Genomic DNA, 13,137 nt, shown 5'->3' with positions numbered 1-13,137 from the left:
ATGTTTTCTGGATAGAAAACAATGATACGCCGGCGGGAAATTCGAATTACGCCGGTGTATCTGTAGTTACACGGCGTAATTCTTTTCAGAATCTGGCCCAGTGTTTATAAATGGTAGATCCACTCTCCACTCTGCTGATTTTCACTGTATCCACCCATCGGTTTCTCTCCCATATTGAACAGCAGATAGTTACAGCGTGTCGTGATCCTACGGGGTAAAATTACCGCACCAGCCAAGCAGACACTGGCTGGAATAGCGCCCAGAGGCGATTCAGTTCGCATGTGTAGCGCTATACAAGTCATTCATTCATTCTAGAAAAAAAAGAGAAATCTCCATAGCAATAATTATTATATTTTTTTTTTAAAAGGTTTTATTGTTTAAAACAGTTAAAATACACTCACATTTCTTGAGTGTCAGCATCCTTACTACTAGTATTGTTATGTAAAGTCCTCACAGAGCTGCAGGATTGAATTGGGGTCTTACAGACCCCAGATTCCTCCATAAAGAGTACCTGACACTGCCTATTATGCCTCGTACACACGGTCGGACTTTTGACCACGCAAAAGTCCGCAGTGAATCCGTCGGAAGTCCGACGGAAAAAGTCCGATGGAGGCTACACACAGCCGGACTTTCCGAGAAAAAAAGCCTGTCTGACTTTTTTCTCAGAAAGTCAGACCGTGTGTACGAGGCATTACTGTCACAAGGGATGTTTACATTCCTTGTGACAGCAAGAAAAGTGATAAAAAAAAATTATTAACGGGACAGCGTAAAAAAAAAGTAAAATGCCCTATCCCTCCATGCTCGCGCGCAGAAGCGAATGCATATGTAAGTTGCACCCGCAAATGTAAACAGTGTTCAAACCACACATGTGAGGTATTGCTGGGATCGTTAGAGTGAGAGCAATAATTCTAGCACACAACCTCCTCTGTAGCTCTAAACTTTTTTAGCATGACATGTTAGGTATGTTAGGTATTTACTCGGTGTAACATCATCTTTCACATTAAACACAAATATTGGGCTAACTTTACTGTTTTTTTTTTTGTTTGTTTTTTATTCATAAAAGTGTATTTCTTCCTAGAAATTGCATTTGAATGACCTCTGCGCAAATCCAGTGTGACATAAAATATTGCAACGATCCCAATTTTATTCTCTAGGGTCTCTGCTAAATATATATATATATATATATATATATATATATATATATATATATATATATATATATATATATATATAATTTTTGGGGGTTCTGAGTAATTTTCTATAAAAAAAATACAGATTTTGACTTGTAGGAAAGACAGTCAGTAAAAAGACCCCTTTCACACTGAGGTGCTTTTTAGGCATTTTAGCGCTAAAAATAGCGTCTGTGAAGCGCCTCTCCTGTCACTCTAGTGTGAATGCCCAAGTGCTTTTACACTGGGGCGGTGCGCTTGCGGAATGGGAAAAAAAGTCCTGCAAGCAGCATCTTTGGGGCGCTTGTGGGATGGGAAAAAAAGTCCTGCAAGCAGCATCTTTGGGGCGGTGCAGGAGCGCTCTATATACCGCTCCCAAAATGCACTGCCCATTGAAATGAATAGGCAGCACTGCCAAAGCACCTGCAAAGCTCTTCGGCCGCGCTGGAACATGGGTGGTTTTAAACCTCTCTTCGGCTGCTAGCGGAGGTTACAAGTGCCTCGTTAGCAGCCGAAAAGCACTGCTAAAACGTCAGTAAAGCGCCGCTAAAACTAGCATCGCGTTATCGCCGTTTTAAACCTTTCTTCGGCGGCTAGCTGAAGTTAGGCCGGTTTCACACTGAGGCGCGGACCCGCGGTGACGGTATAGCCGCGCTACTTGTAGCGCGGCTGTACCGTCGTATTTACCGCGATATTCGGGTGCTAGCGGTGAGGTTTTAACCCCCGCTAGCGGCCGAAAAAGGGTTAATACCGCCCGCGTTGCGGCGGTATTACCGCGGTATCACTGCGCTTTCCCATTGATTTCAATGGGAAGGCGCGGTATAGGAGCGGTGAACACACCGCTCCTATGCCGCGGTAAAGATGCGGCTAGCAGGACTTTTGGAGCGCTCCTTCTAGCCTTCGGGCTTTCACATTGAAGAGTACAGGGCATGATTTTTCATGCGGTATAGCAGCGCTATTTTTAGCGCTGTACCGCATGAAAAACGTCCCAATGTGAAAGGGGCCTTACAAGCACTTTCTATCGGCTGAAAAGCGCTGCTAAAACTACGGTAAAGCGCTGCTAAAACTAGCATCGCTTTACCGTAGCTTTAAACCTTTCTTCGGCCGCTAGTGGAGGTTACAAGCGCCTCGCTAGCGGCTAAAAAAGCGCCACTAAAACGACGGTAAAGCGCCGCTAAAACTAGCAGTGCTTTACCACCGCTAATACACCCCCACCCCAGTGCGAAAGTAGCCTAAAAGGCTTAGGCATGAAGGGGCTAAGCATGTTTTGATTTAAAATGTGTTAGGCAGGCGGTGTCAATTTTTTTCCTGCAGCCACAGGTTCAGTTTTATATGTTTCTATATTAAAAAATAAATAAAAAATAGACAGGTGTTCTCATCTATCTCCGCGTTTTATGTGTGTTAAAAAAATTGCCTTTAGTTGTAATGTCAGTGGTAATAATATTATGGCTGATCTGTGTCCAATGCTGGCTCTAGGAATAGTGCAGTTAGCTCTCTCCCCAGCAGATGGCAGTGTCGTTCAGTGTCGCCCCAGGCACAGACGGCCGTACAGGGAGGCAGGCAGGAAATGCTGAGGAGATCCTCCTCTTCCTCGTCTCGTAGTTCGGGTCTGGTCAGTAAGTCACGTTTGTTACCATTAGGGGTTCAGGAAGAATGCTGCCTGCGTTACAGACGTGTCCCCGGCACCTGCTGGTGTGTGAGAAGTCCAGTTTCCTGGCGGAGAAGTCCCGGCATGCCTCCCACGTGGAGACACACTACTATAACTATGCTGTGAGTAGCCATGTGCATGTTGTATATACATACTGTACATATATATCTATCTTTATATACCCTGCTCCCCCTTATATATAAGGCCATGTGCATGCTGTATATACATACTGTGTGTGTGTGTGTGTATATATATATATATATATATATATATATATATATATATATATATATATATATATATATATATATATATAGCAGGGTACAGGGACATGGTGCCTGATACATGCTATTCACTTGTATTCTCTATTAGACTTTAGCATTCTACAACATTGAGTTCAATGAGCCAATCTGGGATGTAGCAGAAAGTCCATTCCTGGTAGATTTCCCAGCAATCTAGAGCCCTATAGAAATGCAAAATAAGAGACCATTTGTTATTTTATTGTTGTGAGCTAAAATCAATGTAAAATGCAACATAAATAATAAAGTACATATTTAATACCACTACCACTTCCCTTGCAACCAATCTTTGCTCTCCTCTTCCAGAGCTAGAATCTTCAGCATCCAATGCTCCCGGGTGCGTCCAATGTCTGGTCCTGCACAGTGGTTCCTCCTGCAGGCCACTAGAGTGCCCCTGTGATGGGCAGTGCACAGTTGGAAGATCTGGGCATGTGACACATCCAGGAGTGTTGAATGCCAAAGATTTACTAATGCTTTTACCTCCTGAGTGAAGATCAGCTGCAAGGAATGGGGTATTGGTAACTATTATAAACGCGCTTTACTTGGGGTTTCCACCTCCTCTCTTTAAAGCTGAACACATATTAATTACACAGGTTCTGTGGCTGATTAAAGTGGTTGCAAACCCTCTGGGGGAAGTTACACCTACAGGTAAGCCTAGATTAAGGCTTACCTGTAGGTGTCTGCAATATCTCCTAAACCTACACGGTTTAGGAGATATTTGCCAAAAAGAATACACCGATGTCTACAGCGCATGTGCGCCGTAGACATCAGTGGAAGGCGCACTGAAAATGCCGGTTTTATGAATCGATAATGCCGGCTTTGACGGCTCCCGCGCGCACGCCGCTCCGGCCAATCACAGCGCCGGAGTGGCGATACCCGGAAGTAACCTTCCGGAGAGATGTCTGCGGCCAGAGGGCGAGACGAGGATGGCTTTGGGGGATTCACTCTAAGGTTAGTAATTCATAATGAGCTAGTATGCTAGTCATACTAGCTCATTATGCCTTTGTCTTGCAGATTTTTATTTAAAAAAAAAAATCTGGGTTTACAACCACTTTAAGGTGGTATTTAAACTCGGTGCCTTATCTGCATTCAATTAGCCTCAGAACCTGTGTAATTCATATGTGTTCGGGTTTAAAGGGATGCAGTGGCAACCATAGCTTTACTATCTGTGTTTGTTTACAGTTTTTAGTGCTTCAAAGGTTCACCTTTAAAACATTTTAATAAATGCACATTTCTTTGCAGGTAAAAAAAATGTGTTTACTTTTTTTTTTCTTGGCAGCCTGTAAAGCATTGCACCAGTGTTCAGGAGATCGCAGGTGCAATGCCAGACTTCTGCAGACTATCAGTGTTTCTGGCTTGCCCGTATCTCCAAAACGAGCAGACAGTTACTTCAGTCCAGGAAGATTCAATGAACTATGAGGATGCTCCCCAGCATTTTTGTAGTTCATTGAGAACTACAAGCCGTCAGCCACAAAGGCTGCTGGTACTTGTAGTCTATTCATTCAAAGAACAGAGCTGTGCTCTTTAAATTGTGACAGCAGGTGCAGGGAGATGATCCCCAGCCCGCTGTCACAGGCAGGGGGGGGGGGGGGGAGCTGCAGGAGCATCTTACATGTTCCACCCTAAAAACTGGTGGAGGTCCAGTACTGTATATGTCTGGATCTTCTCAGCCTCTAGTCACCATGTCAGGGTCCTTCTTCTATTTTCTACACATCCATGATTGTTGTTTTCAAAGTTAGCTTTATTTTTTCAGTACATATCAATCAAAACTGAGCTGAACATTAAAGTGTATCTCATTTATTTTTTAGTTTTGGAAAGTGTGGGGAAGTGTTAAAAATGCTCAAGTTTTTATTGCTGTCTGTGTCCCCATTATAAGATTCACTCACTTTTATTCATACTGGTGACCATTGTCACTGATAGAGTGAGGGAAAATGTAAAGTTTTAGTGTTCTCTCCAAAACATGAGGTACGAGAAATCTTCTAATTCGGACGCCTGCCCTCCTCTAACTTCCTGTTGCATTTATGGGACAGAAAGTAAAGGCAGATTTCCTCCAATGGTACACAGAATCAAAAATTTAAACCCTTTCCCTACTGCCTTGTAGAGGAAACTGACACATCGGTAAATTTCAGGTAGTGGTTGTCCTTTAGTAAACGGAGTACAGCCATAAAAATCGTGTCATGATTAAGGCCTGAACAGCCAAAACTCAGTGGCTTGTTATGGCTGCATATTTCTTAGTTTAAAGGAACAATAAAGCTTTTTTTTTTTTTTTTTTTTTTTTTTTTTTAAATAACAAACATGTTATACTTGCCTCCACTGTGCAGCTCATTTTGCACACAGTGGCCCTGAACCTGGTCTTCTGGGGTCCCTCTGCGGCTATCTCGGCTCCGCTCTGCAAGAACATTCCACCTTCATGCGAGCGAGCTTGCATGGTGGAAAGTCCTTGCAGGCGCGCTCCTGTGATACAGCCGATGGCCATAGCCGCTCGCTGTATCACTTGGCCCCGCCCACCCGGTGCGCCGCGTCATTGGATATGATTGACAGCAGCGCTAGCCAATGGCTATGCTGCTTTCAATCAACCAATGAATGACCCGAGAAGCCGGCCCAGAAACCTGTGCGTTCACGGCGAGGAACTTTCCAGAGGGTCATGTAAGTAAAGGGGGGCTCGAGGGGACCTCTAATGCTCAGATGTTTTTTCACCTTAATGCATAGAATGCATTAAGGTGAAAAAACATCTACCTTTACAACTCCTTTAATAAAAGCCAACTGCTACCTGATATTTACTAATATGCCGACTCTCTATAAGCTTGTGTATTGTGCAAGGTTCCCAGAGACCATTCAGACTGAGCACCAGGTATTGAGTTGTGAAGCTGTTTCAGATATCTTAGCAGTGGTTGCAGCGCTGCTCCGTTTGTTTCCCTTTCCTACTGTGACCTGCAGGCGTGTCCCAACGGTAGTGGGGGAGGAGGTGGGGGATAGAATTTCCAGTCGGATTGCCTATGCCAGTGCCTAAACCAAGGTTTGCCATCACTGGCCTAGGTAAGTAATGGTGTACCTTGGCACCCCAGATGTTTTGTAACTACATTTCCCATGATGCATACCTACACTGCAGAGTGCATGAACATCATGGGAAATATAGTTCCAAGACATCTGGGGTGCCAAGGTTCGGCATGATTGACCTATGTGATCTGAATGTAAGTGCTAGCAGGCACTTTTCAAAACTAGGTACCCGATCCCTGGAAAATCTATTTGCATTAAAGTATAGTTAATATTCTTTTCTTTTTAGGGGCCCCAGCAGGTATATGCTATAATATGCACAGCATATTAGCACATTATGGCAGACTTGCCTTTCAAACAAGCCCACCAGCGCTGCGTTGTGATCGATTACGTTGGTCCCAGGCATTTCCACCTTCGCCCGGTTTTCCTTCCAGGTTCCATGTCTTCAGCCACTTGAATGGCCTGGCAATAATGAAATCTTTCCCACACATGAGCGTGGAAGTCGCATCTTCATGGCGCAGTGAAGGGGTAGGAGCTAACGAACCACACGGTGCCCGGACCGATTCCAGTGACGTCAGCAGAGAACGAATTTCAGACCGCTCTCTGCTGAAAATGGGTCAAAGGAGTGCAAAACGAATTGCACTCCTGTGACCCATTGGCCAGCCAAAAGAGCTCAGGCTGGACTTCTCCTTTTAATCCTACTTGCCATCTTCACTTTGTACTGCATATACCCCTTAACCGCTTGAGGACTGCCGCACGACTAAATACGTCGGCAGAATGGCACGGCTGCCCACAAGAGCGTACATGTACATCCCCTTTAAGATCCCAGCCATGGGTTGCGAACGCGCCGGTGCTTTCTCGACCTGATCCTCTTCCACGTGACCGTCCCCGCGGGAACAGCGGACCCGATCGCCCCCGTTGTCCTGCGATCGAGTCACCGAGAGGAAGAACGGGAAGAGGTGAGTGTAAACAAACCTGTCACTGATCGTCTGTTCCCTGTCATAGGGAACGACGATACGTGACGTCACACGTCCAATTACTATGTGGGTTATAGAGACTACCTTCAGGTGATGGACACTGGCACTCTCAGACAGGAAGTCCCCTCCCTATATAACCCCCTCCCATACCGGGAGTACCTCAGTTTTTTCCCCAGTGTCTTAGGTGTTGGTCACGTTTGAAGAAAGCTGTGCTTATGGGTCCTTTGGGGCTTAGGCAAGCTGGAAAAGACCGGATCCGTCCAAGGTGCTTCATAGCCAAAGTGGACGGTACCCGGGTCTCGGTACGAAGAACGAGGTTTAGCCTATAATGCCTCTCTGTGGAGGGCTGGATCCTGGGTTCCAGTACTTTTGGTCAGTTTCAAGGACCAAATGTTTTTTCTGGCAGGGTGCTATATAGGTCCAGGGGAGTGGTGATCCTGCCCATGGACCCCGGTTCCTGAAGGTCTTGTCCAAGTCCCACGGTGAAGGGTGAAGATTGGGTCTTCTGCCTTAGCAAACCCTGCGGCGTGGAAGGTAAGGGGAAGGACCTGCGGAACTTGGTTCGACAGGAGGTCTTGCATTAGGGGCTATTGAATCTATTGGGTCTTGCCTGTAATGCATGTGTGCCTGGGCAAAGTAACCACTATGTCTGTTGAGACAGGATGGCTGTAGTACCCATAGATCTCCCCTTGAAGGTGCTGGTACCTCTAAGTCCTATGCTTTTTGTGAGCTTACCATGCGGTGTGTGCACGCTCCTATGCTGCAGCTTGAGCGGCGGTTCCCAGCGACATTCGTAGCATGTCTTTTCCCCTCTCTCCTCTGGCTGTAGAGCAGCCCCCCTTCTCCCGCTGTCAGCCACGGCGTGCGAGCGATTCCGGAAATACGGTCTGGGATGTGAGAGGGGGGCAGGCAGCGCGCCAACGTTCTTTGCCTCGTCTGGGCAGCTGCAGAACGGTCTGGGTATAAGAACGGTGCAGTGTGAGCACCAGGCTGCCGGTGGGACACAGGAGCATTGTGGAGTATCAGAGCAGTATCTAAGTTTTTTTCTAAGAACTTGTCGGCTCAAGTGACAGTGAATTCGTACAGGCCCCCCTTATTGGCTCAGCACTAGCTAAGCATTGGGCTCACACTAGCTCAGCATTGAGCTCATATTGGCTCAGCGTTTGGACTCCGCACTAGCCCACGGGTTCAGTATTGGCTCAGCGAGCTCAGAATTGGCTCAGCATTAGCCCAACGTTGCTCGGCATTAGCTCAGTCTTAATAAGCTCAGGGTGTGTTCAGCATTAGCCTAGCGTTTACCCTGGCTTGATTATTGCAGCTGATAGATATCCTCAGTAGCGGAGTACCTCAGAGTTGTATTATGGCTCCCAAGGGGGCGGGAACCCCTAAAGCTACTAAAATGTTAAGAAACCAAAGGGTTCCCCATCGGGCTCTGAGGATCTTGGCCAGGCTTCGGCAATCCCGTCCTCCCCTGAAAGGTCAGAATTTGTTGCCCAGGGCGAGGCATCTGAGTTACTGGGTGCTGCGGCTGCCCCTACCCAGCCTGCTCCTGTCTATGTAACAGAGGAGGTGTTGGCATCCACCCTAGGGGGGTTGGAGCAGAGATTGGCAGCATTAATTGCTGCTTCTTTACCGGAAAGAAAGCGGGCTAGGTCTCCCTCTCCTATGCTGGAGTCCCTGACAGCGGAGACTAGCTTCTTCTTCCCGATCCACCCTCTATTAGGGCCTGATTTTTCAGGATTGGGCACGTACGGATAGAATCTTTGTTCCTCCTAAAAGATTCTCAGGGGGGGCGTGGCCTGGACATGGTCGTGTGAGGACGCTTTGGCTTTGAGCTCCCTTTTCCCGGCCTGCTGGGTCTACTATGCTCTAATATCCCGCTAGCTGCCCCTGGAATGTACTCAAAGAAGAGGAGAACGAAGGGGAAGCCTAAGGTGGTGAAGTCGGGGGATTTTGGAGGGGCTATTGATCAATTCTTGACTCGGCCACGGCTCACCTCCCCTGGCTCTAAGATGGAAGATGCACGTGGAGAAACGAGTAAGGCGAGGGCTCTGGGGAGTCTGCTCTGCTACCGAGCGTGGTAACTCCGTTGATGACATCTTCGAGACCCGGAGGAGAAGACGAGATTAGGGCTGCAACTAACGATTATTTTCATAATCGATTAGTTGGCCGATTATTGTTTCGATTAATCGGATAATAGCCTTAAAAAAATTAAATATTTTTTATATTTTTTTTGGGCCAATTTGTTGTTGGGCAGATTACAAAACACAAATTGCAGCAAAAACACATTTGGGTAGATCCAGGTACGGGCGCGCAATTTTAAGACGGCGTAGCCTAGCGTGTTTACACTACGCCGCCTTAAGTAAGAGAGGCAAGTACATGATTCTCAAAGCACTTGCCTCCTTACTTAGGGCGGCGTAGTGTAACGTGGCGGGCGTAAGGGCGCCTAATTCAAATGGGTTGGAGGGGGGCGTGTTTATTGGCAATGAGGCTTGACCTCACGTTTTTTGGCTACTGCGCATGCGCCGGGCGACTACATTTCCCAGTGTGCATTGCGGTTACCTACGCCGCACGGGCCTATTGATTTCGACGTGGACGTAAACGACGTAAATCCCGATTCGTGGACGACTTACGCAAACGACGTTAAAATTTAGAATCTCGCGGCGGGAACGGCGGCCATACTTTAACATTGTTATTCCACCTAAGGCCTTATGGAAACGGCGTAAAACGACTGCGGCGGCCGGGCGTACGTTCGTGAATCGGCGTACAAACTGATTTACATAATCTACGCCGACCGCAATGGAAGCGCCACCTAGCGGCCATCCGAAAAATTGCAATCTAAGATAGGATGGCGCAAGCCGTCGTATCTTGGATATGTTTAAGCATATCTCTGTTTGAGCATACGCTTAAACATACGTCGGCGTAGATTCTGAGTTAGGCCGGCTTATCTACTGATAAGTCGGCCTAACTCTTACTAAATCTACCTAATTGCATGCTTTTCTGCAGCTTCTCCATTGAAGTATATTGAACCAAAAAAAAAAAAAAAATAGCACTGTTTGAGTTAAAAAGTCCTTGACCTTTCAAAATACGCAGCAGCTGAAAAAAAATCATGGATGTGAACGTGTCCCATAGGAAAATGTCACTGAACTGTAGTGTGTTTCTGCAAAAAGCACCAAAAAACAGAGGTGTGAACCCAGGCCTGAGATGTTTGGTAACATAATGGGGTTAAAAAAAACAAAAAAGTACAAAAAGAGCAAATAATCGCTACTGTAAGGGGTTACATTTTTTTACTGTGGGACAGTGAAAGTTAAATTTACAGTAGCGATTTGCTTTATTGTACTATAAAGGGCTAATTTTAGTTGTTTTAACCCCATTATGTTACAGGCCGATTAATCGATTATGAAAATTGTAATCGATTAATTTCATAATCGATTAGTTGTTTCGGCCCTAGACGAGATGTGGGCAATCCTGAGGTCCCTCCCCACCAAGACTGATATAGAGTCGATAGTCAGCCGACTTGAGACTCAGCAACGCAAGGACATACGGGAGGTGAGGGGGGAGCTGGGCGCCCTGGGTGCGAGGCTCGCTACAGGGGAGACCTCGTGGCGAATTTGGAGCAGAGAGTGACTGCTCTAGAGCAGGGTTTGACAAATTTGTTTGGAATCTAGGAGCCAGCTAAAAAAGTTAGGAGCCAAAAAATGTGCCCCGTCCCGACGAGCTTGCGCGCAGAAGCGAACACATACGTGAGTATCGCCCGCATATGTAAACGGTATTCAAACCACATGTGAGGTATGGCCGCGATCGTTGGAGCGAGAGCAATAATTCTAGCTCTAGACCTCCTCTGTAACTCAAAACATGCAACCTGTATTTTTTTTTAAACGTCGCCTATGGAGATTTTAAAGGGTAAAAGTTTGTCGGCATTCCAAGAGCAGACGCAATTTTGAAGCATGACCTGTTGGTTATCAATTTATTCGGCATAACATTATATTTCACAATATAAAAAAAAATTGGGATAACTTTACTGTTGTCTTATTTTTTTTAATAAAAAAAAAAGTGTATTTTTTTCCCCCCAAAAAAAGTGCGCTAGTAAGACTGCTGCGCAAATACGGCGTGACAGAAAGTATTGCAACGATTGCCATTTTATTCTCTAGGGTGTTAGAATAAAAAATATATATAATGTTTGGGGGTTCTAATTAGAGGGAAAGAGATGGCAGTAAAAATAGAGAAAAATGACACACAGAATTGCTGTTTAGTTAAACAATTACCGGCCGTCGCGGACCCGCCACTATAACGCGGCGGGGGAGGTGGAGGCGCACGGAGACACAGGATCCTGTGCCTCCGTGCGCCCCCACCTCCTCGCGAACATGGCAGGCCGGCAGTTGAGGCCGCGGCTTTGTAGGCCGCAAAGCCGCGGCCTCAATTACCGGCGGGAGCGGGCGACAGGTCACAATTTCTTGTCACAATTGCGACCTGGCGCCCGGACATTGTCGACCCCCTGCTCTAGAGCACCTCCAGGACGCACACATTGATGCTGCAACTTCATATGGAGGAGATGGAATGGAACTATGTAACTGTTAGCGGGGGCCTACGGCCCTGCGATGTTACCTGAGGGGTTCTAGCCGACGGATATACTACATGTTTGTTGTTTTGCCTCTACCTCCTGATGCTAAGTTTGATGATGCCCCCCCCCCCCTCCTCCCCATTTCTAATATCTGTTGTTATTCCTTGAATGTCCTCCTGTATTTGTTTGTAATGCCTTGGCCCATGTTGGGCATTAATAAAAATTATATATTTGAAAAAAAAAAAAAGATTCTCAGTTCTCTATCCGATGGAAGAAAAGTTCTCTAAAAAATTGTCTATTCCTGCGGTGGATGCGGCCATCTCATGAGTGCCGCCTATGTGCCGCCCATGAGTGCCGCCTATGTGCCGCCCATGAGTGCCGCCTATGTGCCGCCCATGAGTGCCGCCTATGTGCCGCCCATGAGTGCCGCCTATGTGTGCCCATGAGTGCCACATACCAGCGCCGTCCATCAGTGCCACCTCATCGATGTCCATCAGTGCCACCTCATCTATGTCCATCAGTGCCATCTCATCTATGTCCATCAGTGCCATCTCATCTGTGCCCATCAGTGCCGCCATATCAGTGCCCGTAATCGAAAGACAAAACGTATTTATTTACAAAAAAAAATTACAGAAAAAAATAAAAACGTAATTTTTTTTTCAAAATTTCCAGTCTTTTTTTAGTTGTTGCGCAAAAAAAAATAATCGCAGAGGTGATCAAATACCACCAAAAGAAAGCTCTATTTGTGGGAAAAAAAGGACGCCAATTTTGTTTGGGTACAGTGTAACATGACCGCGCAATTGCCATTTAAAGTGCGACAGTGCTGAAAGCTGAAAATTGGCTTGGGCGGGAAGGTGTGTGAGTGCCCTGTATGGAAGTGGTTAAAGCTTTTATTTAAAATACTACACCTTTTGGAGTCTCCTCTCCTCCTTGCTTATTCCTGGGCACGGTTTGGAGTTTTCTCCCTCTCCCTCTTACTTCCCCCTCCCCTCTTTCAGTGATCCGCTGCATGACGGAGCGATTATGGTTGTTAAAGGAGAAAAGCAGTGTCGTATCTATCTTGGCATCCAAACACCTATATGGTGGGAGTTACAGTATTGATGTGCCTGCTTTCTATATCTGTAAGGTGAGAGTTCTGAGAGACTGGTGAAGGAGAGACATCGGGGTTCAATATTACAATTAAAGAAATATTCTCAACAAGAACTTGGAAATAATTGGAGGACCTACCCTTTCATCAATTATATGGGACATTAACTCAGTTTTTGCACATTGCATCATTGAACCATTTATACACTGTGTACATTGGTGTAATTTTTTTGGCACGGCCAGCACTTTTTTACATTTTTTTGCACTGTTTGTAGTCTATTTGCAGTTATTACATTTCAATTTGCACAGCAGCACGTTATATTTATTTTGGATCACTTTTGTATATTTGTTCATCTCACGGGTCTATTTAAAGCGGTGGTTCCCCCTTAAAAACAACTTTTTT

At 46.0% G+C, this 13,137-nt stretch overlaps 1 protein-coding gene across 1 annotated transcript in view; it reads left to right on the top strand.

The window, feature by feature from the left end:
• Positions 1-2,657: 2,657 nt before the first annotated feature.
• Positions 2,658-13,137, top strand: part of RPP40 (ribonuclease P/MRP subunit p40) — a 44,671-nt gene continuing 34,191 nt past the window's right edge. Inside the window, exon 1 of the mRNA XM_040353656.1 lies at positions 2,658-2,939. Coding sequence (XP_040209590.1) covers positions 2,823-2,939 — 117 coding nt within the window. The 5' untranslated portion in view covers positions 2,658-2,822. The remainder of the gene's footprint in view (positions 2,940-13,137) is intronic.

This window comes from Rana temporaria, chromosome 5 (genome assembly GCF_905171775.1).
Source record: "Rana temporaria chromosome 5, aRanTem1.1, whole genome shotgun sequence".
NCBI lineage: Eukaryota > Metazoa > Chordata > Amphibia > Anura > Ranidae > Rana > Rana temporaria.
The sequence above is the reverse complement of the archived record's forward strand: the minus strand, read 5'-3'. Positions and strand labels throughout refer to the sequence as shown.